Source organism: Pan paniscus, chromosome 2 (genome assembly GCF_029289425.2).
Source record: "Pan paniscus chromosome 2, NHGRI_mPanPan1-v2.0_pri, whole genome shotgun sequence".
In the NCBI taxonomy this organism is placed as follows: domain Eukaryota; kingdom Metazoa; phylum Chordata; class Mammalia; order Primates; family Hominidae; genus Pan; species Pan paniscus.
In genome coordinates, this window is record NC_085926.1 from 63766706 (window position 1) to 63794091 (window position 27386).

A 27386-nucleotide genomic window follows, 5' to 3' on the forward strand; every position below is an offset into this window, starting at 1 on the left:
TGAAAAAGACTATTCATCTAAGAAGTGCACTCGAACCCCGAGCCTCCCAAATTATGCAGAGAGAACAAAATTCTTATTGGCATTCAGAAGCCTCAAAGAGACAGTCCTCTAAAATCACCTTTTAAAAAGATTCACTGTAAAGAGCTAATGAAAAGCTGGAAATGAAAGATATTCCCTTACCAAGGATGGTAAAACTGATGTAACTCCTACTGCCTCTCTCTCTCTTTCTTTGCCTGAATATTTACAATCTACTACTAAATATTCAGTCTGCTTTGTCTGAATTGCCTTTCTTCCCTGAAAAAAGCAGTTAAACAGTTTCCTTATAAGAGAATCATCTGAAAAATCAGGAGATAATCCCCAAGCGACTTGCACTCCCTGGACAAAAATGGACTTCAGGGCCACAGTTCAAGATTTTCCTAAACCTAGAGAAAAATTTCACAAGTTTTCTGAAGAATTCAGGGTCTTACTAGTAACTTATTATTTAAAAATTTTTATTTTTTTTAGACGGAGTTTCACTCTTGTTGCCCAGGCTGGAGTGCAAGGGCGCAATCTTGGCTCACCACAACCTTCGTCTCCTGGGTTCAAGCTATTCTCCTGCCTCAGCCTCCCAAGTAGCTGGGATTACAGGCACCCACCACCACGCCAGACTAATTTTTTTGTAGTTTTAGTAGAGACGTGGTTTCACCATGTTGGCCAGGCTGGTTCTCAAACTCCTGACCTCAGGTGATCCACCCACCTCGGCCTCCTAAAGTGCGGGGATTATAGGCATGAGCCACCGTGCTTGGCCTTACTGGTAATTTATAACCCCAGTATACTTGATCTGTACCAACTAGTATATGTGTTGGTGTACTCCAGGGAGCCCCACATGGATGAAAGAGGCAGAATGATAGTCTCCTGAGAATTCTATCAAGTACCCAACAAGTCCCGTCCAATCTACTTATGGGTCAGGCAAAACCCAAAAGACTGCAAATTACAGTTTGAAAAGCCATTCCCCAAGTATTTCAGCTCCATGACAACCAGCAACCTAGAATGACATTTGGGCCTGTCCTAGGGTGCTTCCCCAAATAAGCAATCCCTAAAACAGCAGTTTCCAAAAATTCACTAGTAGGAGGGCTAGAACGCCTCCTAGTCTGTTGGGAATGGATCGAAGAATTGCGTAGGCGAATAGGAAGTACCACCACTTGTGCAAATAACCAGGACATTGGAAAAAGGACTGCTAAAAAAAATTTCTAGGAAAGCCCCTAAAATCAGGCTTCCCACCCACCCTGTGATAAAAAAAGTTCCTATAAATCTGGTATGTATTGGTATAAATGCTATCAGTCATAATTTTGGTTGAAAAATAACCAAATTTCCTTGTCAATTTCATCATTATTTTAATGAACTCTCATCAGGTTTTAACCATGGCCATTTTAAGTCATGTTGTCCACAGTTAATTGTTTTGGTTCTAATGCCTTTTATGAAAGCTTTCTGCAAGCAATTATAATCCTAAAGTGCTGTGTCTCCAAAAAGCTATATCAGAAGAATGAAAAGAAGGCCGGGTGCAGTGGCTCACGCCTGTAATCCCAGCACTTTGGGAGGCAGAGGCGAGCGGATCACTTGAGGTTAGGAGTCGAGACCAGGCTGGCCAACAAGGCGAAACGCTGTTTCTACCAAAAATACAAAAATTAGCCGGGTGTGGGGTTGCGTGCCTGTAATCCCAGCTACTCAGGAGGCTGAGGAAGGAGAATTGCTTGAACCCAGGAGGCAGAGGTTGCAGTGAGCCAAGATCGTGCAACTGCACTCCCGTCTGGGCAACAGAGTGAGACTCTGTCTCAAAAAACAAACAAAAAAAAACAAACTCTGACATAACTTTTAGCTTATACCATTGGACAAAATTTCCAAAAGTTTCATGAAGAAACTGTAAACCAAAAATAAAATTCTAAGCCCTCCAGCCAATTGAATGGACACCCATTCAATAGGCCAAGGGCTTTCCAAAGTAAACCTGAAAAACTAGTTTAGGCCATGATGGGAATGGGGGTGGGGTCAGAATGCCTCATTACACCCTCCTTCTAGAATTCAGGCACAACTGACCAGCATGAACATTAAAACAGAGATCTTAAGACTGACCAAACAGACTCTTTGTACCAATAAGATACATCACATGACAGCAGACATTGAAATAAATTGAAGTATTTTACTCTGAAATATATTTCTTTGATGTATTTAAAAATGGCCCTGCAAAGTTGTCTCATAAATCTACATTCTGTGGAGAATCCCCTTCCCTTTCCAGGTCTTTTCCTGATCCAGGAGAGATTAAGAGTCTGGCACCTTTTTAAGTCTGATAAGAAATATTTACCATCTATTCTCTGTGAAGCCTGCTAGCTGGAGGTTTCATCTGTGTCAGAACCTTGGCCTCCACAACCCCTTATTTCAACCCAGAAATTCCTTTCTATTGATTCCAGGTCTTCAGACAATAACTCAACCAATTACCAATCAGAAAATCGACTCCACCTATGAGCTGGAAGTCCTTCCCACCCCCCACCTTCAAGCTGTCCTGCTTTTCTGTACTGAACCAATATACATCTTACGTGTATTCACTGATGTCTGCCTGTAATTTCTGTCGCCCTAAAATGTATAAAATCAGCTGTAATTCAACCACCTTCGGCACATCTCAGGACCTCCTGATGCTGTGGCATGTCTTTAACCTTGGCAAAATAAACTCCTAAATTGATTAAGACTTGTCTCAGATACTTTTTGGTCGACAAATTTGATGGGTTTGTAAAACTGCTAACCAAGATCAAACAGAGCACGAATTAATTACATGAGACTGATTGAACTGATAAATAAAAACTATGGGTTTTCATGGCTTCCTTATTTGAAACATTGCTGTTTTTTTTAATATTTTGTTTTACAGATTTAAGGAAACTTCTTTTTTTAAAAGCTATCTATAGCTTACAGCAATTTGGTAAAGCATACTTTTATGAATAAAAACAGAAACATTTGCTTTTTCTTTCTACCTGATATCTCCAGAATTTGGAAACTATTTGTTAGTACTGTTATTTTTAAGGCAATTTGGTTGTCTGCATAAGTTCAACAAAGAATCTGTTCTCTTTAACAGGATACAATTGGAAACAGTGGTTATATTATCAAGGCTCTGACAGGAATACCATATTTGAAAATGTTCTTAGAATGCCTAGCTTCACCTGGGCATGGTGGCTCACGCCTGTAATCCCAGCACTTTGGAGGCCAAGGCGGGTGGATCATCTGAGGTCAGGAGTTCAAGACCAGCCTGGCCAACATGGTGAAACCCTGTCTCTACTAAAAATACAATCAATTGGCCGAGTGTGGTGGCATGAGCCTCTAATCCCAACTACTCAGGAGGCTGAGGCAGGACAATTGCTTGAACCCAGGAGGCGGAGGTTGCAGTGGGCCAAGACTGCGTCACTGCCCTCTAGCCTGGGTGACAGAGTAAGACACCATCTCAAAAAAACAAGAATGTCTAGCTTCAAGGATTCTCAGCTTTATAGTGAATGAGTAAAGGTTGTCACTTCCTGGCAGGCCCATGAACCTCAAGGTACTAGATACAGCAGGCAAAGTCTGATGTGTGCCTTCATTTGGCTTCCTAACATTGAGAGGTTTCTAAAATTCTAATCTGAGATTCCTTGTCAAAGTTTGCAGCAAAGCAAATTTAAAAGACGGCTATGTAGTTATTCTTGCTGCACTTTTATAAATAATCAGGCAAATTGGTCTGTGATTATCTTTTGTAGAAATGAGGGTGAACGTAGAGAAAAAAATTACGTTAAAAAAAAGTTATAGTGGCCTTGTTATTAGATTGTAGCCTGGCTCATTGTTTTTGCTTTTCTTTTTTCTTTTTCTCCTTTTTTCACTAGTAGACTAGACTGGATTCTGAATTCTTCTAGTTTTCTCTAATATCTGGCTAAGACTCTCAAATAACAAAAACGGCTGTTTCTCAAGCCCTATAAGTGAAAGCTGGACAACTCGATGTAAATTTCAAGGGACATATCTCATCTGATACATGTGCCACATAGAGAATTCACCAGAATGCCTGATGTCACACCAGAGACAATCAAACTGCAAATCAGGATGAGAAGTTGCCGATTTCATGCTGGGGACAACTTTTCCCAAGACCATTGGAATAAGACTCCCCATCATAAGAAGACTCTTACTCCTCTTAACTATTCCTTATTTATGCCAACTTCTTTCCCTTGACTAGATAATGCTATACAGTTTCACAATCAGTAATTCCTAGAAGTAATTTGGGACTGCCGGCTTTTATTTATTTATTTACTTAGAGATGGAGTTTCACTCCCATTGCCCAGGCTAGAGTGCGGTGGTGTGATCTCGGCTCACTGCAACCTCTGCCTCCCGGGTTCAAGCAATAACCCTGTCTCAGCCTCACAAGTAGCGGGGATTACAGGCACGTACCACCACACCCAGCTAATTTTTCTATTTTTAAGAGAGTCAGGGTTTCACCATTTTGGCCAGGCTGGTCTCAAACTCCTGACCTCAAATGATCCACCCACCTTGGCCTCCCAAAGTGCTGGGATTACAAGTGTGAGTCACCATGCCTGGCCTCTGCTTTAATTTAAGATAGTCATGGGATACTAGATTACCAACTAAACAAGGAGCAATCTGTGCAATTTATCTTTCTTTCTTTTTTTTTTTTTTTTTTTGAGACGAGTCTCGCTCTGTCGCCCAGCCTGGAGTACAGTGGCACAATCTCGGCTCACTGCAACCTCTGCCTCCTGGGTTCAAGCAATTCTCCTGCCTCAGCCTCTCTAGTAGCTGGGATTACAGGTGCCTACCACCATGCCCAGCTAAATTTTGTATTTTAATAGAGATGGAGTTTCACCATGTTGGTTAGGCTGGTCTTAAAAACTCGTGACCTCAGCAATTCACCTCCCTCAGACTCCCAAAGTGTTGGGATTACAGGCGTGAGCCACTGCACCTGACCTCTGCTTTAATTTAAGATAGTCATGGGAGGCTAGATATCGATTAATTAAACAGGGATCAATCTGTGCAACTGATATTTCTTGTTGCACATAAATACATTGGGTATTGTAGAGCAGATTACTTTGTTAAAACATGTAGACTCCTCATCTAGTTATTTGATTTTAGTTGGTTTGGCTCATGGGAATCCTGGCTAAGGAGAAAGCTCCAAACTCTTCATGTTTTCCACCTGCTAATCACAACAGTAGTCTCCCTGGTGTACTGTATCTTCTCAAAAAGTTTTAAATGTTTCCAGAGAGCCATCTGTCAAGCATCAAATGGTATGTCTTTAGCTGGAACAACAAAAACTCAAACAAACTTATAATAATGGGGAGGACACAATAAGCTATAAACACATGCTGAGACTGGAAACTCAGAATGATGGCAACTGATAGTACTGATGACCTAAGTTTTGGTTATACTCTCACCTACATAACAACCTGACCAAAAGGGAAAACTGTCAAATAAAAATTACAGGAGGCCATTGTTTTGGACTAAGTTCTTGTATTATGTCCCAATGGACCAGACTAAAAATCAAAATGGAGTCACCCATGCTAAAGTTCCGTGTCACCAAACCTAGACTAAGTCGTTACCCAACCTTGTAAGAGATCAGAAGAGAATAACAGCTAATTTCCCAAAGAGGCCAGTTTAAATCTTCAGTGGGTATAATAATGAAGTTCCTTCTACTTTAGTCCTTGCTTCTCTACAAAAAAGGTAGGCTGAAATAACCTCATGTTAACTAATTAGTTATTTTTCTATTGTTGGCCTCTCTGTCCCCACCTTACAAGAAGAGTAGCTTTGAAATGACTAATATGCTGTCTGTTCTGTGCTTCTACTTTCTTTAGCCCTTCTCTGTATATAAAGCCAGCCTCTGCTCCTCGGCTTATTGGAACACTTATTCTATTTTATGGAATGATGTGTGGCCCAATTCTAGAATCGAGAATAAAGCCAATTGAGATCTTTAAACTAAAAAATAACCTTCAAGTCTGTCCCTCCCACCACAGACCCAGGCCCAGAACTATAGGCGGGTAGAATGGTTTTGGAGGACTGACCTAGGGTGCCCTCCACAGGTTTGCTGCCCAGAGCTACCTTGGGTCTCTGCTCCCTGCATTCCGGCACAGTGCTCCTCGGCCACCCCAGTTGTGGTTCAAGAAGGCCCAAGTGCAGCTTGACTTACTACTTGGGAAGATACAGCCATAAAACTTGGTAGCATCTACATGACGCTAATTCTGCAGGCATGCAGAATGCAAGTTGTTCTCTGACCTTCCAAGAGATCCGCCTAGATTTCAAAGGATGCTGTGGACAGCCTAGAAGCCCAGACAGAGACCCGTCAAAGGGGCACAAGGAGTCCCTACTAGTGCAGTGCTGAGCAGTATAGATACCCTGGAAGGATATACAAAAAACTAATAAAAGGGGTTACACCAAGAGAGAAGGCAGTATAAGTGGGGTGGATGGGGAACAGACTGGAAGATTGGAGATTATCTTTTTATAGTATTTGATTTTTGAACCATATGAGTACTCAAAACCTGTTAGCTGTTGTTAAAAAAGAAAGCTGAAGTCCTTTCCTTCTTCTCACCCCAGGCAGGGAGAAAGCTGTGCTCTAGCAGAGGCTGGGTGGGGAATGAAAGGCTGAATCTGGGGCATGAGTGTGTAGAACACTAGGGAGGCTGGATGAGTGAAGACAAATAGCAGGACCCAAAGATATACAAGCAGTTGGGAGTCAGATTTTGGGAGTCACACCAGTAAATACTATACTTGTACATCTTGCTGGTAGGAAACTGGGAGTTGCTAAAGATTCATGGGCCAGAATTTTTAGGAGGATGTACAAACTGGATTGTAACTGGGAAAAGCCCAGAGGCAGGGAGGCTAGTTAGGAAGCTACCAAAGAATACACAGTTAGGAGCTAACATGGCCTGAACTAAAAAGGAGAGATTAGAATCACAGGTCCTGGCTGGGCACGGTGGCTCATGCCTATAATCCCAGCATTTTGAGAGCCCAAGGTGGGCAGATCACTTGAGGTCAGGAGTTTGAGACCAGGCTGGCCAAAATGTTGAAGCCCTGTCTCTCCTAAAAATACAAAAATTAGCTGGGCGTGGTGGCATGCAACTGTAATCTCAGCTACTCGGGAGGCTGAGACAGGAGAATTGCTTGAATCCAGGAGGTGGAGTTTGCAGTGAGCCTAGATCTCGCCACTGCACTCTAGCCCGGGTGGCAGAATGAGACTCCGTCTCAAAACAGAAAAAAAAAAAAAAAAAAAAAAAAAGAATCACAGGTCCTAGAAGGCAGGTTAGGACTGAGCAGATGACTTGGTTAGGAAAAAACAGGGGCCAATGCCAACATTGGGGTGGCACAAGTAGGAGTGTGGCACCACTAGTTCTGGCAGCACAGGGAATTCCCTGTCCAGGCATTCACAGGCCCTCCTCCCACTCAGCCCTCTCCCTCTTTAGTCTAAGCACACCTCACAGCCAACTGCCTAGACCAGAAAAACAAAACAAAACAAAAACTGGAGCCAATGTTTTGGTTAGTCCACCCAATGTTTACTGTGTGTGCATGTGTGTATATTCACGTAAGACCAACATCTGATTTCATCTGTAAAATGGGAATAAAACTATCTACTTTATAGAAATATTGGGAAACTTAAGGGAAATAAAAGTATACAAAGGAGCACAATGTCTGTCTATAGTACGAAAACAAAAAATATGTTATCCTTATGTTTATGTTAAATTTAATTCACGGCCGGGCACTATGGCTCACGCTTGTAATCCCAGCACTTTGGGAGGCCAAGGCGGGAGGATCACGAGGTCAGGAGATCGAGACCATCCTGGCTAACGCGGTGAAACCCTGTCTGTACTGAAAATACAAAAAATTAGCCGGGCATAGTGGCGGGCGCCTGTAGTCCCAGCTATTCGGGAAGCTGAGGCAGGAGAATGGCGTGAACCCGGGAGGTGGAGCTTGCAGTGAGCCAAGATCGCGCCACTGCACTCCAGCCTGGGTGACAGAGCGAGACTCCGTCTCAAAAAAAAAAAAAAAAAAATTTAATCCACAACTTGTATCATCCTATAAAAGTCAGAGTAAATGTTGAAGATTTATCTATAGATATATCTATGTAGATACATATTAGGCATTTATGCATATCAAGTTTTGCCCAGTTAGGATTCCTTACAAATTTGCTTCTGTCTCAAATTTACTGGGAAGGTCATGGCGTTTCTAGCTTAAATTGTGCATAGAGAGTTGCTGCCTAGAAAACTCTGTGGACAAGAATTATTGAAATAACATGTATAAAGTACAGAGCACAGCTCCAACAGAAACAGAATAAAACAAAAAGGTAAGCTCTCAGTTTGAGAATAGCCTCTGTTCTTTTTAAATTTAAAGATGGACTGCTGCTGATAGTTCCTAACACAAATGCCATGAGCATTATTATTTTTAATGACATCTTATCAATTAGCTCCATAATGAACACACTTAAAACATGTTTTGTTTACTATACACGTTGACTTCACAAATTATCATGCTTGAAACCCTCTGTAAGCAGTTTGAATGCTTATATTAGTAATTCTGCTGGGCTTTGGTCTATCCTGTAAAAACAGTAAAGATGGCTTAGCAGATTTTTTGTTATTTTTTTTATGTTATCAACATCACTCCTTGTCATAATTACTTTCTTTACTATGAGGATCAACATCATCTGGAAAGAGTTTCTAAACCAAAATACTTGACACCTGCTGTGAGGATGGTGGTTTTCCACCTGGCTTTAGGCTTGTAGGACGATGGCTGGATAATACCATCCATCTAGCTCCTGGAAAGACTGTGGAGTGTGAATCTGAGTCAAGAAAAGGAGGCAGCAATTAACTTCACGTATTAATTAGTGAGTAATATGACCACACATTGTCTAGAGTATACTGTCTATGAGGCAGGGGCATGAGATACATATTTGCTCATCAAAATGCCTCATATCCAATATGCCTAAATGTTAACCACTGAAAACATAAAAAAACAGGATTGGTTTAACAGTAGACTATTATCACAATTCTAGAACTTATGACTTCCTACTGGATTTCGTTATACCATAATTGCACATACAAAATATCTGTCTTTCAAAATCAGTTTAAAATCAGTAATGACACATTTATGCTGAAATGTAAATATTTACTTGCAAAATGGGATACATATATGCCAACATATAGCCAGAAGAAATATAAAATTATTCAAGACACCAAATAAGCCTCAAAAAGTCCTTAGATCTTAAAACTCTATTTTTCATAAACATAGAGGCAGGAAGAAATGACTCCTTTACAGTTACTAGAGCAACTCCCGATTTCTAGGCCTCTGGTCAGATGACACAGCCATTTTAGCTGTGCTCTCATTTTAGCATAAAAGGGAGTTTCTCATAAACCCAGACTAACGTTTTCAAAATTCATAATTGTTCTTTCCCTATATTTGCCATTAAAACCTTGATTACAAAACAACTTCAGAGACAGGTCAAGGCTTGACAACCAGAGGCAATAGCATCATTGTTATGTAACTCCCTGCTAAGGCTAAATTGCAGGTCAAATGTGGTTCCCTTTGAGGGAAGGCTGCAATCTCACCTGCCTTTGTGAACTAGTAATCCTGTGATCTACCAGTGAGGATTAGCATTTCCTTTCTAAATGCAGTTTGGCAAAAAATTTGGTAGGTGCCAAACTGAAAGCCACAGGAAGGGATAACAATTTCAGACAGGATTATAGTGGGGAAAACAGCTAGCTACTAAGGCATTACAGCAAGATATACCAAAATTAAAGACACATATACCTTTTCACTTATCTTTTAGAAATTATTCCCACAAGTACGCGAATATATCTATGCAAATATCTCCATTGTAACACTGTTTGGAAGAGTAAAAAACTGAAAACAAACTAAATGCCAATAGAGGATCTGTCTAAAAAATTAATAGACTATACACACTGATATAAAAGAATAAGGTAGATTTATATTCAAAAGAGCTCCATGATAAGCTAAAAATTGAAACAACTGAACTCATGGAGGTAGAAAGCAGAGATGGTTACGAGAGGCTGGGAAGAGCTGTGGGGTGTGTGGCGGCAGGGGAGGGGCGGGGATGCTTAACCAGTACAAAAACATAGAGTGAATAGGATCTAGTATTTGATAGCACAATAGGATGATTACAGTCAACAATAATTTATTGCACATTTTATACCAACTAAAAGAGCATAACTAGAATGTTTATAACATGTGATAAATGCTTGAAGACAATGGATATCCTATCTACCCTGCTGTGATTATTTTGCATTGTATGCATGTATCAAAATATCTCATGTACCCCATAAATATACACACCTACTATATCACTTAAAAAAATTTTTATGGGTACACAGAAGTTGAATACAGACCAGTGTGTAAATGACTGTATAAAATTTTCAAGCATATATACCCACTGGTATACTAGCCAGCAGATACATAACACTTAAATATGCTAAGGACTGCTTTAGATGCTTTTCACATATAAACACACTTAACCTACACAACAGCATTATAGATTTTTTTTTTTTTTAGACAGAGTCTTGCACTGTTGCCCAGGCTGGAGTGCGTGGCGCTATCTTGGCTCACTGCAAGCTCCGCCTCCCAGGCTCATGCCACTCTACTGCCTCAGCCTCCCAAGTAGCTGGGACTACAGGCGCCCGCTACCACGCCCAGCTAATTCTTTTGTATTTTTAGTAGAGACGGGGTTTCACCGTGTTAGCCAGGATGGTCTCGAACGCCTGACCTCGTGATCTACCCGCCTCGGCCTCCCAAAGTGCTGGGATTACAGGCATGAGCCACCATGCCCAGCCTCATTATAGATATTCTTATCCCTATTTTACCAATGAAAAAGCATCTTGCCAAAAATTAAATGTCACAGGAAGTAAGGAATAGAAATGGAACTCAAACTCAGGAGTCAGGCTCCAGAGAAGATACTTTTACCTTTTAGAGGCATTAAAAATCATTCTGGGGGGGAATTATTACGGAAGGTAAAGAGGGGAAGGTTTTCATTTTTCATATTGTGCATTTCTTCTTGAATTTACTGACATGTAGTACTTTTTTTATGAAGTAGTAACAGTGGTTAACTGGGTGGTAAACTTATTTATCATTCTCAGGTACTTCATTTTCTCTGTATTAAAAATTCTACTCTGTTACTGAATAAAGCTATGATATGTTAACAACAACAAAGAAAACTGGCTTGATTTGACCTACTTTAAATGAACAAGAAGAGAGACTAAGGCCATGTAAAAACAATGTTCATGCAGATTCCTGTAAGATTTATCGTTAGACCACCACAGCTCATGTTATTAAGATGAATCACACATATTAGCCCATTGTGTTACATTCCTTATGGTAAAATAACACCTGGTCCCTCCTTTCAAAAAGCTCAAAACCATTAAAACAATTTTTAAGGTCAACAATATTAAGAAGACACATAAAAGGTGGGTGGAAGGAACAATAAGATGGTTTGATTCCTCCATGTAGATATTAACCTCTCCTAAGATACTTCTGACTGGTCTACATAAATTGCTGATGCCAAGGTAAATTACGTGCACCAAAATTAAATTTAAAATTTTAAAAGGAAAAGAAATGCAAAACATCATGTTGAGGTCCTTTGTCTTTTTTTTCTCTATTTAAATGTTTAGAGTAGTATAGTGCTAATAAAGTCAAGGTGAAATGTCCATCTTGCTTTGAAAAACCAATTATCTTGGCTAAAGAAACATCATTTCATAGTTGAACTGCAGCAGTTATCCCTGTGTTGGGGCCACAGAAGATGGAAGAAAGTGGGCAAATGCAATGGCACTAATGAAAAAAAAACCCAAAAACAAATGAACCCTGTGCCCACAAATGTCTAATTAACATTGGATCAGCAATTGAAATAGGAATAACAGCAGCAGCAAACACTTGCACAGCATTTATACCATCCTAGTTGGTGACCACACAACCTATTTGTTTCTTTTCACTCTGAAAAGTGTCCTGGTTTACACAATAAATTAAATGGTCACTCAACTTCAAAGTGCTTTACATATATTATCATGTTTCATCCTTGAAACAACTCTACAAAGTGTGTACTATTATCTTCCTTTCACAGATGAGTTACTACTCACCTCTGCATTCACAGAAAAATATATACAATTACATTATTAGAAAGTCATAATGCAGCTCCATTATTCTGTCATATTATTCGTAGGCATATTAAAAACCATTATTTCACATTGCAACAAGTACATATTCATGCATTACATTTTTCTAAGTTAAAAAAAAAAGCTACCGTCAAAACCAGCAAGCTTTATTAAACAGAATGTAGAGCCACATTCCACCCCAACCCCTTTCTCTATCTCTCATCTGTTGCTCTGGCATATCAATATATCACCTAATGTTCTCTGTAGTGCAAAAAGTGCTTCTGAAATGATTTCTATCAGGGTACTAACAATATTTAGCATCCTTTAAATTAACACATACAAAATACAGTTAACATAGTTTAAATTAACAGTGACAACATCCACACTGTTTTTCAGTTAGCCAAACTGCTAGAGTTGGCAACAAGGGAAGGAGAGAAAATGGCTTTGTCACAAACTAGCTGTGTGACTGCAAGTCACTAACTTCCAAAGACCTCTACTTTTTCACTTATAACATGACAGTAGTGGTGAAAATATCCAGTCTAGTAGCTATAGTTACTCTAAAGCAGGGCAGTTCCTCAAACTGAGTGCAGGAAATAAAGGGCTGCTTCTTCAAGAGCTCCCAGTCCAACTGGATACGCAGACCCAGAGGAATGGATTACATGAAGGGACAGTGATACAGGCACCTCAAATTTGTAAAAGACATTGGCTCTCATGTAAGCTCCATGGACAGGTACTGGTACTCCTCCAAGAGCTTTCCAGGAGGATGAATGAGATATCAAGAGCATCCACTTCTATCTTCCACACTAACATCGCTCTAATCCAAGCCCATATTTCTCTCATCTGGAATACTTTGCATTGGACTCCCTGTTTCCATTCTTGCCTTCCTAGAATCCATTTTTTATGCAACTCAGAATGATCTAAAAGATGAATTGGATCACTAACTCTCCTGCTTACAATCCTCCAATCATTTCTAAATGCCCACAAAGGACAATTCAGTCTCCTTTCCAAAGCCTGCAAGGCTCCTCCTGAGCTCCCTTTTACCTCCTTTTGCATCGTACTCCTCTTGGCCCACCTGGATGCAGTCCTGTCCCTAGATCCAGCCCAATGGCTTTCCTTATTTCCTCTAAAGGGTGCAGAGCTTGTTTTCACCTCGGGCCTTTGCACTAGTTGTTGTCTCTATCTGGAATACTTTCCTGGGCTCTTCATGTGGTTGAACCTGTCAGGTATCACTGCCCTCCCCCATTACTCTCTGTCCTCATTCCATCAAGTTCATTCTCAGAACTTAATTACATTCCTTTTCAGAAATTATCTTATTTACTTATTTGATTGCACACTATGGCTTCTTTCCCCAAAGCAGAGGCCAGGGCCCTCCTCTGTCTAGTTCACTGCAAAGTAGCCAGGACCCTGCATTGTGCCTAGAAGGTATGCAATAAATACTTGTTGACGGATCACACATACCACTCATTTCAGCTTGATTTTTTCAAAAGCTCAGCTGACAAAAACCATGTTTATAGAGGATTGTCTGAAGAAGTTGTAGTTTGTCTTTCCTCTGTGGTCTAGATATTCAATCAAAAAACCCTGATTTGAATCAAGCCAGATCAGCAGAGCTACCCACTACCCACCTAACCACATTGTCCATTGATTTTATTTATTTATTTTTAGACAGGGTCTAGCACTGTTGACAGGCTGGAGTGCAGTGGTGCAATCATGGCTCGTTGCAACCTCCAACTCCTGGGCTCAAGTGATCCTCCTGCCTCAGCCTCCTGAGTAGCTGGGACTACCTACAGGTGTGTTCCACTCCACCTGGCTAATTTTAGAAAATTTTTAGTAGAGACGAGTAGCCGAGACTACAGGTGCACACCACCACACACGCCTGGCTAATTTGAAAAATTCTGTAGTATAGATCATGTCTCGCTGTGTTGCTTAGGATGGTCGCAAACTCCTGGGCTCACGTGATCCTCCTGCCTTAGCCTCCCAAAGTGCTAAGATTGATTACAGGTGTGAGCTACCACACCCAGCCTCTACTGGCTTTAGAATGTCTTTCTAAATTGTGATTTAGCCTTCTTTTACCTAGCAAGGGATGTGCTACAAAACAGCTCTATGATCTTCAGTGCTGAAAAGAGGTTAAGGATATGACACTGGCTTTCATTTATAAAGACCTCAATGATAAACTTTTCCTCTAGTTCAAATCAGAAAAAAAAAGTGCTTTTCCTGGGCATCTAAGATTGCCTTCTCTCATGAACACTAGATCACAGAGTAGACGAGGTCCTGCCTCTCAGAATGGCCTACTGGAGAAACAGGTCACTTACAGCTTGGTTAATTAATGTACTAGACTTTATCCTCCTGCATTTTGAGGATCACCCCACTTCTGATTTCCCTTTATTTTTCCTAATCTCAATGTTTTGTCTTGTTTTCTAATCCGTTTAATTTTTATATTTTCTCATTACAGTGAACTGCCTTAAATGTTTTCTAGCATAAGGCATATAAATAACGTATTAAGGGTGACAGCAGCAATATGCATAAAATAATATGGCTAGTAGGCAGAAGGTCAACTACTTCTAGGAAAGAAAAGAGGGGATTTTTGAGGTGGGTCTTGAGGAATGAGTGGAGTGTCACCTGATAGAAAAGGCAGGAAAAGGCAACCTGTGCAGATTAAGAGAGAAGGCAAAGTCCACATCAAAGGAAAGTGGAAGACAGATTAGTAAAACAACTCTGACATTAATATTTACTGAATATTAATTATTATGTGTTGGACTCAATGCAAAGCCCTTTACAACTTTTTGTGTTTAATCCTCAAAACAATCCGCTGATGTGGATTTTATTATTATCTCCGTTCAGAGACTGAAGCTGAGACAGTCTGTAAGTGGCAGGGTAGAGATTCCTGTGGCTTTTAAGGATGTGGGGGGGCACTTGACTGCAGTCATTACTTTAGAACTCATCTTCTGTCCCTATCTCCCATCTGACAAAGCCTGTTGCTCCTTTGGACATCTCAATCTCAATAAATAGAAAAGTAACACTAACAGGCACACAGTGAAGTCAAAAACCTGGGATCATCCTAAATCCCTTCTCCCACCATCCATTCAATACCTGAAGTCCTGACATTCTACCTCACAAATTTCCCTATTTCCCTCCCACCTGTCCTCTTTGCATTCCCTCTTGGTCACAGTCCTCATTGTCTCTCACCAGGGCCACTGCAGAAGTAGCAGACACAGGACGCATAATAGTGAAGAGCAGGAACTCTGCAGGTGGTCTCCCTGCCTTTGACCCTCTATAACTACTATCTGTGCGACCTTAGGCAAGCTAACCTGTGTCTGTTTCATCTGTAAAATGGGGATAACAATTAGAATAATACCTAACAGCACTACGTAAACGTTAGTAAGTGGCGAGGAAACTTAGCTCCTCATTTTCTCTTCCTCTAATCATTCTGCACATAACAGAGACAGTGTGTATGTGTGTGTTTTTAATGAGACACGGTCTCACTCTGTCACCCAGACTGGAGTGCACTGGTGCGATCTTGGCTCACTGCAGCCTCAACCTCCCAGGCTCAAGTGATCCTTTCTCCTCAGACTCCCAAGTCCTGGGACTACAGGTGTGTGCCACTGTGCCAGACCAATTTTTTTGTATTTGTAGACATGGGGTCTCACTATGTTTTCCAGGCTGGTCTTGAACTTCTGAGCTCAAGAGGTCTGCCTGCCTTGGCCTCCCAAAGTGTTGGGATTACAGGCGTGAGCCACTGTGCCCGGCCATGTGTGTGTGTTTTAATGCCAATCTGATTAACACCACACCAGTGTTAAAACTTCTAATGGATTCCTATTGCCCTTAGAGATCTCTGGCTCATAACTTTCTAAATTCTAGCAATACCTGTCAGCTTTGAGTTCTTCCAACATCTTGGGGTCTTTATACAAGTGGCTACCAACCCAGAACACCAGTCCAATATCTATTTATTCTTCAAAAATGGGATTAACTTCTTTGAGGAGGCTTTCTCATTTCCATTGATTGGATAAATAATCTTTGTTACATGTTCCTACAGTTCCCAACCTTGTACTTCCTTGTGGTAATATTTGTCACTCTTAAAACTCATTAGTCAATGTTTCTTTCCCTTCAGACCAAAATTTTGGAGAGGGAAAAGTTCTTGCTTGTTAATTCTGGGTTGTAATCCCAAAGCCTAGTCCAGGAGGGATAAATATCCACTAAATAAATGAAACTGGAATGAAGCAAAGCTGAAATTCCACATGAAGTTCCTGGGTCTTTAGTAGCCTCCCACCTCCACTACTCTTTATCAGTCTGGAAATTTGGGCCTATCACTGTTCTTCCCACGGCCAGGCCCTTTAATGTGGGGACCCTGGTGGTCTTCAACTCTTAAGAAGTGGCCTCTCCACAGGCATTTACAGTTACCGGTCACCATCTCCTGAAAAACACCCAAGAGCCCTAGATATCCCCTTCCCAGATACCAAAGGACCTCCTTCCCCCCTAACCAGATACCTTGTAGGTTCTCCCTCCAGTTGCCAATCATGCCCCTTCCCCCAAAGTGTCACCTTATTTCTGCTCTCAGTCCATAGACCATCTCCCTTAGACTGTCCACAAACCCAGCCTTTGCCCCTCTAAATTCATCCCAGCTGACAATCACCCTTCCTAACACACACACATACATCTTTTATCGTCCTGATCTACCCTAGACGGTCTCATCACTATACTGGCTCCTCCTTACCCCCGTAAATCTCCCAGGTACACTTCCTGATCACCCTCCGGATACCTCATCCCTATCTATTCCTTTTATAAATAATTCCCTGCTCCTTCTTCTCACCCACAATCCACTCGCAGTTCAAGGCCTCATTGCCATCGACTCCATTGTCTGTGAGTCCTTCCCAATATGCCCCAGGACCCCTCCAGGTGTCACGCTCTGTATCCTGACACCCCTTGTAGACGAGTCCCGAAACTCCCGCCCCGTCCCTGGAGCTCCCACTCCCTCCCAGACCTCCACAAACCTTCCAGGCCCCCAGCCCTAAGCCCGGCAACACTGCCCACCCTTCGCGACTCCTGGGTCCTCACCGCGCCCCTAGACAAACCCGGACTCCCTCCGGTCCCACCCGCCCTTGCACCGCTTCTAGCCGTCTCGGCCACCCACGTGTGTTCCCAGCCCACCGACCACGCTCCCGGCACACCCTATAGCCCCGCGCTGCCTCCGGGAGAGCGGGCGGGGAAAGCCGAGGGTCTCCGAGGGGCGCTCGGGCTCTGGCGAGAGGAGGAAGGACTCAGGGAAGCAGCCGGGGAGGCCCGGGGCTCCGGGGAGAGGTCGGGAAGGCCGAAGCGCACTGGCGAAGCGGCCGGGGAGGCCGAGGGGTTCCCGGAAGCGGGCTGGGAGGCCAGGGGTCTCAGGGGAGGCCCAGCGGGCCGTGCAGCGGGCGCGTGTGGCGGCGAGCGGGGCCTCACCGTCAGTCACGGCTCCCATGGCGTGCGCGGCGGCGGCGGCGCAAGCTGAGGCGGCGGTTGGCGGCGGCGGAGGTCAAACTCCCACAATGCAGCCGGGTAAACAGCTATGGAGGAGGAGGCGGCGGCGCCCGCGGCCGCCTGCTCCGACGCCTGAGCCGCGCCGCGCCGCCGCCGCCGCCGCCGCCGCCGCGGGACCCGCGCTTCCCGCGCTCCCGGTACTCCCCGGGGGCGGCCGCGGCCGGCGCGAGTTGGGGCGAGGCTTGGCGGCCGGCGGCGGCCCCGGCTGCAGCCCGGGCTCCCGCCGCCCCCCTTGCAGCCCCCGCCCGGCCCACGCCCAGAGGCCGCCCCGGAGGCCGCAGCCAGCCGCCAGGTGAGCTCGCCCGGACGCCGCCAGGGCTGCGGGGGTGCGGCGGGAGCTGCGGGCCGCCCGCAGTCGGGGCCCCGGCTTCTTCCCCGGGAAGGTGACTGCGGCCCCGCCGCCCCATCCAGGGTGACGCTGCTAGGGGTGGGCTCGTTTCCCTGGGGGGTGGGGAGGGTGACGGGGACGCCCGGATCCGGCTGAGCCCAGGAGAGGCGGGACTAGGGGTACCGAGGGGGGCGCGTCGCTGGGGGTCCCCGCGAAGTTGGCGCCCACGCGCGCTGGGGCGGGTCTCGAACGCCGGCACTTGGCGGGGCGCGGCCGGCAATCAAAAAAGGCCCCGGGTTCCAGGTCGCGCGGTTCCGGCCCCTGCGGCCGCCCCCTTCCTTCCTGGGCTCGGCGGGTGCGGGGAAAAGGGTGAAAGAGAAACTTGGCGACCTCCCGGAGGAGTTCGCGAAGCGACCAGGAGCGTGTGCCCATCGTCCTCACCCGGCACCCAATTCCACCACAGAGTCGGGATCTCGTCGGTGATCGTGATGGGGTGCTTTTATTTATTTTTCTCTTTGATTTTCAAAAAATGTCTATGTGACTGTCCCTATCTTAAGGGGAAGTTGAAAGTGGGGGCGGGGGTGCTCAATGAGAAACGTTGCCTTGTGTGTAGTTGTTTGGAGCACACTGCAAATTATATTGGCATCTCTTTCCAAAAGTCACTTTGATTCAACTTCGATAGCTTTCTCATAAATGGCACGTTTAGGTAGTGAGAGGTGGATGAGGAAACAGGCACCAGTGCAGCTGATTTGACCTCCAGTGGGATAGATACGATTAGCACCAGGATCGTGTCTCAGTTTGAACCCAGGTTTGTTATTTTATTCAGCCATATCGTTGTTTTCCAATTTTCCTGTCCCCCAAGTAGATCTTGCATCTTCATATCCGGGATGAAGAAGTTGTGTAGGATAAACTTGGTTGTTTCACTTTCCTTACTAAATTTAGGTACATTCTCCCTGTTTTCCCCCAGTTCTTTCAAAGAGGAGAAGTTGCAGATGCAAATGTATTAAAGTGAAGTGTGTTTAACGTCTAGCAAGAAATATGTACAATTTTAGTCATATTATGTGAGACCAGTGACTTCAATAATACCATTACAGTGCTCTCAAGAATTAGTGCTCAAGAACTTGACTTTTGTCACAAAGACAAAAATTACTTTACATGAAGATTCTGAGATGTGACTTGCTCTCCCCTAAGGTATGAAGTTTCCCTGACTTTGAAAAAATACTGACCTAAACGCTGGCTGTAGGTGGGCATCATCAGACCCTGTTCATTTCCTTGGTTTTAGGAGACAGGGCACTCTAAGAGAAGAATTGTTTTAAATCTTAAGTACTACAGATTGTAAACTGAAATTGTCAATTGATTGGGGTTCACAATACCAAGTTGCATTTTGGTGGGGATAGTTATTGTTTAGAAAGTAATTGTCATGTGGTGAAAAGTTTTTTTTAAGTGTTTCTTAATCTTATCATAATACTGATTTTGAAACAGTATCAGTGATTTAAAATAATCTGTAATATTTTCATGGGAAAGTATCACTGCCCCCTGTAACTTAAATTTTCGTGAGATACTCTCTCAGTTATTCATAAATGGAGTGCCGTTCAAACATTTCTGAAAGTTAATTTGATAACTTATAATTTTGTTGGATGATGCTAGAAATTTTCTGGAGTAATAAGACCAAGAGGAATTTGAAAGACTTTAAAGTTTGAGCTGTACCTGAAAATAAACATTCCTGAAAGTTATTTTATTTTTTTTTGAGACAGGACCTTCCTCTGTTGCCTAGGCTGGAGTGCAGTGGCACGATCATCAGGGCTCACTGCAGCCTGGAACTCCTGGGCTCAAGTGATCCTCCCATCTCAGCCTACCAACTAGTTGGGACTACCGGCATGTTCCATGATGCCTGGCTAAGTTTTTTATTTTTATTTTTGTAGAGACATGATCTCACTATGTTGCCCAGGCTGGTCTCAAACTGCTGGGCTCAAGCGATCCTCCCGCCTCAGCCTCCCAAAGTGCTGGGATTATGGGTTTGAGCCACTGTGTCCAGCCTGAAAGTTCTTGACTCAAGTGGTGGGAAACACATAATTTGAGCCTTTATGAACTCTAAAATCTATTTTGTCAGCTACATGATTTTACTTGCAATTGCATTGACACAGATCTATTCATTGAACATTTAAGAATTGTCTTTTCATCATATCGTATATCTCATATATATGAGAGAACATCTTTTAGTAAACTTTACAAGTGGTCTTCTTTTTACATATTAACCTGTTGATGAATGTTAAAGTAGCAAAGACTCAAGCCCTTACCATACTAATGTTTCTTCTTTTCAAGAGAGATCTTTATGGGCAGAAACACAGAAATGGAAGTAGCAGATTTTAAGAAAACTGATTCAGACTTTGAACTTGTATGACCTTATATTTATTGATTTATTTGAGTCATAAGATTTCTGGGTTTTTTTTTTGAGAATATGAAAGACTAGTTAAGAAAATTTGTGTGTTTATTTGATATTTGCTTTCTGAAAATATAAAAAATTATGAGAGAGCTAGCTATATATGGTCTTTATTCTGGGTCTGTGAAATAATGTAAGGAATTTTGTACTATGCTTTTAGAGCAAGAGTTATCCTGGGGGTCTGTGACCCTCCAAGGGTTGGTTTCAAGGGATTCCTGAACTCCCTGTAGTTGTGACCAAAACTTTTTGTGTATGTGTATTTTTCTGGAAGAGGGTCTGTAGTTGTTTTAGAAAAGAGATCCAGGACTTAAAAGAATTAGAGACACATCTTTTTATTGAATAAAATGGGAGTTAGAATTCTTTTCTTTTCTTTCTCTTTTTTCCTTTTTCTTTTGAAACAGGGTCTCACTTTGTTGCCCAGTCTGGAATGCAATTGCATGAAACTGGCTCACTGCATCCTTGACCTCCTGGGCTCAAGTGATCCTCCTGCCACAGCCTCCCAAAGTGCTGGGATTACAGTCATGAGCCATCACAGAATGACCATTCTAAAGAGAAAAAAACATTTTTGAAAAGTAGATCTATGTGCTCGTTACTTGCCTTTTAAAGTTATCTTCAGGCTGGGCACAGTGGCTTATGCCTGTAATCCCAGCATTTTGAGAGGCCAAGGCGGGTGGATGATTTGAGGTAGGCCGAGGCGGGTGGATCATTTGAGGTCAGAAATTCAAGAGCAGCCTGGCCAGCATGGTGAAACCCCATCTCTACCAAAAATACAAAAAAAATTATCCAGGCGTAGTGATGTGGCCTGTAATCCCAGCTACTCAGGAGGCTGAGGCAGGAGAATCACTTGAACCCAGGAGGCTGAGGTTGCAGTGAGCCGAGATCACTACACTCTAAGCCTGGGCAACAGAGTAAGACACTGAAATAAATAAATAAATAACAAACAAATAAATAAATAAAGTTGTCTTCAGACTTAGAGATGTAAAAGCACTTCCATTTTATTCCCACAACACAGCATTGCCTATCAGTTGATAAGCCAAGCTGGTCTGACGTGCTAGTCCTGCATGCACTGTGGCTGTGTTTTTAAAAAATTATATCTAAAAATTCAGACCAGATCGTTTGATGGTAGATAAGCAAAGATTTGATCTTGACACCAGCCGTTGGAGTAAATGGGTCTTTCAGCTCCACTCTCTTCTCTCCAGAAAATTTGAAATCTGACTCAAAGGGAATCATTGTAAGAAAATGTGTTTGTGCCTTGGCAGGACAGTAGAACATGATGGGAAAAACACAGTTTGAGTCAAAATAGACTTAAAATTCAAATTTGGTTTCCTTTATTCACTGTAGCTACTTACCCTGCTTGACTCTTCAGTTACTCATCTGGATATGGCTAACTAGTAGAGTTGTTGGGAGGCTGGCTAGAAGTTTCCCGTATAAAAGTCTTAGCTCCTCTTTGGCCCTCAAGAAGGACTTACAAGCCAGGTTTGGGGAACCATTAATAAACATCTGAGGAAACATGTATATTCATGGTATAGGATAATAAGTACATTATTTCCAAATTGGTGTGATGAAGATATTAACACTTAAAACATTGTTTTTTAAGAAAAAGATTTTCAAAAATGAGTTAGGATTGAGTGGTCCCCAAATATAGATATTTAGAGGAAAGTGGAAAATGATGGTTTATTTGGCAGAGGGGAGGACATGGATGCTGCTGGGCAGGAAGAAACGATAGCCACCCACCAGCATTATATTTCTCTCTGTGGGCAAGATTCCATTTAACATTTTCTCTTCACTTATAATCTGAATTTAAAAATTAAAATACTGCACATGTACTTTATAGTCCATCACCCCTAAAAGTGCTTCACCACTCCTTTCGTTTTGAGATCTTCACAGGTAACCCAGGGACTTCATGGGTGGAAGTTACACTTATAACTTTAGTTGTCTAATTCTGCTGTCTTTAAAATGCCTTCACAGTTGGATACCTGTGTTGATTTTTGTCAATAGGAAAGGGTCTGGCAGGACTGAATCATATTTTACTTTAAATGCTGAAGTAAGAGAGGGCATTATGAGTCAAAAGAAAGTGTGAGATATGTAAATAAAATACTGTATAATGCTTTTGGCCGTAAAAATAAACTTGCTTCTACTATTTCTATAGTCTTAACCTTTCCTGTCATTTATTCGTGGTGATCATTTATGCTTTCTGCCCTTGGGTTGGGAAATGGTTATGAACACAGCCTTTAGGCTTTGAATATGGCCTTGATTCTCATTTCCTGAGCTCTCTGGTTGTGTTCAACTTGGTCCAGTCTCCTTCTTTGAGTCTAGAGGAGATGACCATTAAATGGGATAATAAATGCAAAAAAAGTTTTGCTTACTCCTAGGCTCCTAGTAAGTACTCAGAAAGTGGTAGCCATTTTGAAGACAGTTACATTCTCATCTTTAGAAGGAGATATCATACATCTTTTTCTTTTCTTTTCTTTTCTTTTTGTTTTTTTTGAGACAGAGGCTCATTGTTGCCAAGGCTGGAGTGCAGTGGCATGATCTTGGCTCACTGCAACTCCTGCCTCCCAGGGTTCAAGCTATTCTCGTGCCTCAGCCTCCCTAGTAGCTGGGATTACAGGCATGTGCCACTACGCCCAGCTCATTTTTGTGTTTTTAGTAGAGATGGGGTTTCGCCATGCTGGCCAGGCTGATCCCGAGCTCCTGACCTCAGGTGATCCACCTGCCTCGGCCTCCCAAAGTGCTGGGATTACAGCTGTGAGCTACTGCACCCTGCTAGAGATACTATACATCCTTTTAAAGAGAATACCTTTATTCATCCTTATTCCCACTTAGACCTTCTGGAACCATCTTACTTTCAACTCAGAAAAGCCTTTTACATTTTCTTGTTATGATAGGCAGGTATCCCAACATCTTGATGACCTATTGGACTTTTCCATTGTTCTTAGCCAATGGGGTTGCATTCTCTATTGGCCTGGCAGGTTATATCAAAATCTTGGATATGTCAGGGGCCAAACCAACAAGCCTGCACAGGTTTGGAGCTGTGATCCATCAAACAACTGTGTGATTTTATAGCCTGGAACAGAGGTCAGCAAATTTTCTGTAAAGGACCATATAGTAAATATTGTTTACTTTGCCAGCCATCCAGGTCTCTACACCTACTCAGCTCTGCCATGATAGCAGGAAAACAGTCATAGATATAAATGAATGGGTATGACTGTGTTCCAAGAAATGTTGATGAACACTGACATTTGAATTTCATGCAATTTTTATGTGTCACGTCATATTTTATTTTTTCAACCATTTAAAAATGTGAAAGTCATTCTTAGCTCCTGTTACATACAAATCTTAGCTAGATTTGGTCCATGGGCCATAATTTGCAGAATCCTTGCCTAGAATATTAGATGCATAGATTTGTGGCATTGCCAAGCGACCACCCCCAACATGTGCACACACACGTACGTGTGTGTGTGCTCACACACTGCTGTTTTATTTAGCATACTCTGCTTTTGGTATGGCAGTTTGATCTAATGCCTCATCTCTTTGGATAGGATGAAACTTCAGTCAATAAGTTTTTATTAGTCATATTGTGTGGCCGCCTTAGCACATGCATGATTCTGTCACCAATTAATTTTATTTATTGTTAAGTGTTCTCACCTTGCCCATTTTTTTATAGAGCTTGATGATTGGACCCTCTCAGATGTGATGGTTTTTGAAGGGAATCAGTGCTTTTGGAGCTGTCTTTTGCTTAATGTTCCTATTAATCCTTCTTTGCCGTGGAAGGGAAGTAATTAATACTGGCCTCTCAAGCTGCTAACTAGACATTCTTTCCTAAAGGAAATCTGTATCCTGGCCTTCCCCATTCCCTTTCTGCATGATATGTTTGGCTTTATAAAGCACACAAAGATTCCTCTTGTGTTCTAACCCCTGGAGATTAACTCTAGGATTGGTGTGTACAGAGCATGTAGATATATATGTCTGTGTGTAATTTCATCCGGCCATCACTGAAGCTCTGAGGGCTGCTTCTTTTAGTTTCACCTTTTCACTCCCTCTACCTTTCTCTCCTGGCCATTGTGTAAGGATGCAGATTTGGTGACCTGATAACTGCTCTAACTGATTGGTTTATTTTTTGCTTCCTTTCCTGCTTTTCAACATTCTCTACTGATTTGCTTATTTTGCAGCAAGTACACTCTTTTTGGAGTTTACCTTTTCAAAACAACATTGTGCTGAAAATAAAACCACTAGAAATTATTTGGATATTGTAGGATTTTTCGCCCTCCAAATGTACAGTAAATACAGTATAAGAGGCATGACTCAGTATTTTAGATATAGAATGCAATTTAAAAAATTGTTTGCCATTTTATATATAGATATTAGAGGTGTAAAATGTGTTCTTACTTTTAGCATTTAAGGGTTTCCTTCTTGTTAAAAAAAGTAAATTTGCTACATATCTTTTGGATAACAGTTTGGGCAATATGAACCCAAAGTCATTACAAAAAAAGAAAAGGTAAATTCACATCTAGGAATTTAAAGAAACAGTTGGTGAAGTATGCACAGATGTATGTACCAGACTGCTCACCTCTCCTTTTTTTATAACAAAACATAGAAAGTGATCTAAATACCTATTGATAGGGGATTAAGTGAATTAGGGCCTATCCATGTAGTGGAATATGCTGCAATCTTTAAAAAGAATGATGCAGTCAATATTTATTCATAGAAAAAAGGGTATATAATGAGACTATGTATAAGATGGAACTTTTAGAATAGGGTTTTAGTCATCTTTGAAGTATATGGAAGAAAATGCCAGGAGCAAGAATTGTTACAGGGGAGAGTCTGTTTTAATTATTAAATTATAATCTAAAACTATAATTTTGATTATTAAACATTATTATAATCTGGTTTGTTTTTTAATTTTTTTAAAAAAAAACAGATTATAATTTAATGCTTTAATTATCAATTAAATTGTTCCTTTTTTTTTCCTTAGCCAGTTACCTTCAAATTCAACTCACCTTTATTTGCACCTGCATCTTTGTGGTTTAACTATGATAATTTTAGCAAATTTTCACTTCAGTTATTTTGGCTTTGGAATATGTTCTATCTCCTATGCCCCACATTCTGGTGGAGATACAGTTCATTGTTTATATGAAATTAGCAACATTGATCTAGCCTTGACGAATGAGAAACGTAACCACATCTGGCTGTGACATAGTGACTCTTTGTGGACTTTGGGCCTTAGAGTTTGTTATAGGAAACTTTAGGACGTGAATACACTATAAAATATAGAAATATTACGATAATTCATGAAGCATGTCTGTCAGTTATCTATTGTTAACAATCCATTCCAAAAGTTTGTGGCTTAAAACACATACCATTTTATTTGCTCATAATTAGGGCAGAGCAGTTCTCCATTGGTAGTGCCTGGCCTGAGGTCACTAATGTGGCTGCAGTCCTCTTAAGTCTTGAGTCAGAACTAGTTAGTCAAGCTGGGCTATCTCTCTGAGCTCCACATAATCTCATCTTCTAGCAGCCTAGATCAAATTTCCTCAGGTGGAGGCACTTTGTTCCAGGAGGGTGAGAACTGCAAGGTTTCTGGAGGCTTAAGCTTAAGAGTCACACAGTACCACTCTGCCATATTCTGCTAGTCAAAGCAAGTCACAAGGCCAACTCAAATTTTAGGGGTTGGACAAAGATACCCCCTCTTGATGGCAAATGCTGCCAAGTCATATTGCACAGGATAGCCTACAGGGAATTGTTGCAGCCATCAACATATGTGCCAACCTGCTTTTGTTATAGTAACTAAACTCTGTTCGTTTGCCATGATTGATAAAACTCTGTTCTGAGGAACAGTGCTAAATGGTTTCCTGTGTTACCTCTTGGGATAACAGCTCTACATGTAGGTAGTATTATCCCATTTTAAAGGTATGAAAAGTGAGCCTTAGAAAGGTTAAGTAACCTGCCCTAGAGCTTTTATCTAGTTAGGGACAGATCTTAAAAGTTAAGGAAAATTTATCTCTATACCAGTGTTTCTTAATCCCATCACTAAAGAACTTGCATGGGGGAGGGAGAGAGGAAGGGTGGGAAGTGGGAGGAAGCGTATTTTTTAAAATCTCAAAATCCATTATCTTAAAATTTTACATGAATTTTGTATTCTACTCTATAATATATCCCTTTTCAATGTGAAATTAATGGTTTAATTACTTGCCAATCAAATTAAATTTTATCCCCCCAATTTTTAAGAAAATGCAATTCTTCTAGACACAGTATAACAGCTAATCAGCCAGAGATCTTTGGTTGTAAGCAGTAAGAACTAAATCTGACTACTTTAAACATGAAGAGATTACTGGAGTGATGTGGTGACAACAATGCCAAAGAATCAGGCTTCAGAGTGAACCAGATCTAGAGCAGCTTCAGGGATCCAGGTAGCAGGACTCAGTAGACAGTCTTCTCAGGATACAGGAGGGCCAACCTCTCCAGCAGTTTTTAATCCCACTTTCTACTGAGAGTATATCTTTCATGCCCATACTGGGTCCCAGCAGGTGCCTTGGTTATTGCCTCACTCAGCCAGTACCCTTTAGGGGAGTTGTCATTCCCCAGAAGTGGGAATTGATGGAGGGCAGGTAAAACCAACAGATATTTACTATCTGAACATTTGTGGGCCACTATGAGTGGACTTGGTTTAGACATTGTATCACATATAAGCGACACCATAATGATCCCTGGTTCACCCGTCTCCTTCCCAACCCTACATCTAAGGGTTTTGTTTTGTTTTGTGTTTGAAACAAGCTGTCCTTCTGTCACCTAGGCTGGAGGGCAGTGGCACAATCGTGGCTTACTGCAGCGTTGACCTCCTGGCCTCAAGCAGTCCTCCCACTGCAGCTTCTCAAGAAGCCGGGGATACAGGTGTGTGCCACCAAACCTGGCTAATACATTTTTTTTTTCTTTTTTGTAGAGACTGTGTTATCTAGACTGGTCTCCCATTTCTGGGCTCAAGCCATCC

General features: G+C 42.0%; 2 protein-coding genes across 4 annotated transcripts in view; one reads left to right on the forward strand and one right to left on the reverse strand.

Moving 5' to 3' along the window:
- Positions 1-17734, reverse strand: part of THOC7 (THO complex subunit 7) — a 29771-nt gene extending 12037 nt beyond the window's left edge. The window contains exon 1 of one of the 3 annotated variants that reach the window (XM_003811601.5): positions 17553-17734. In XM_003811601.5, coding sequence (XP_003811649.1) covers positions 17553-17571 — 19 coding nt within the window. In that variant the 5' untranslated portion in view covers positions 17572-17734. Of the gene's footprint in view, positions 1-17284; positions 17529-17552 lie in introns of those variants that run through there. The other 2 variants (XM_024928305.5, XM_008963998.3) reach the window with 2 other exon arrangements.
- Positions 17735-17883: 149 nt separating this feature from the next.
- The window catches only part of ATXN7 (ataxin 7), a 137482-nt gene continuing 127979 nt past the window's right edge, over positions 17884-27386 (forward strand). Inside the window, exon 1 of the mRNA XM_034956827.3 lies at positions 17884-17922. The gene's annotated coding sequence lies outside the window, so the exon portion shown is untranslated. The remainder of the gene's footprint in view (positions 17923-27386) is intronic.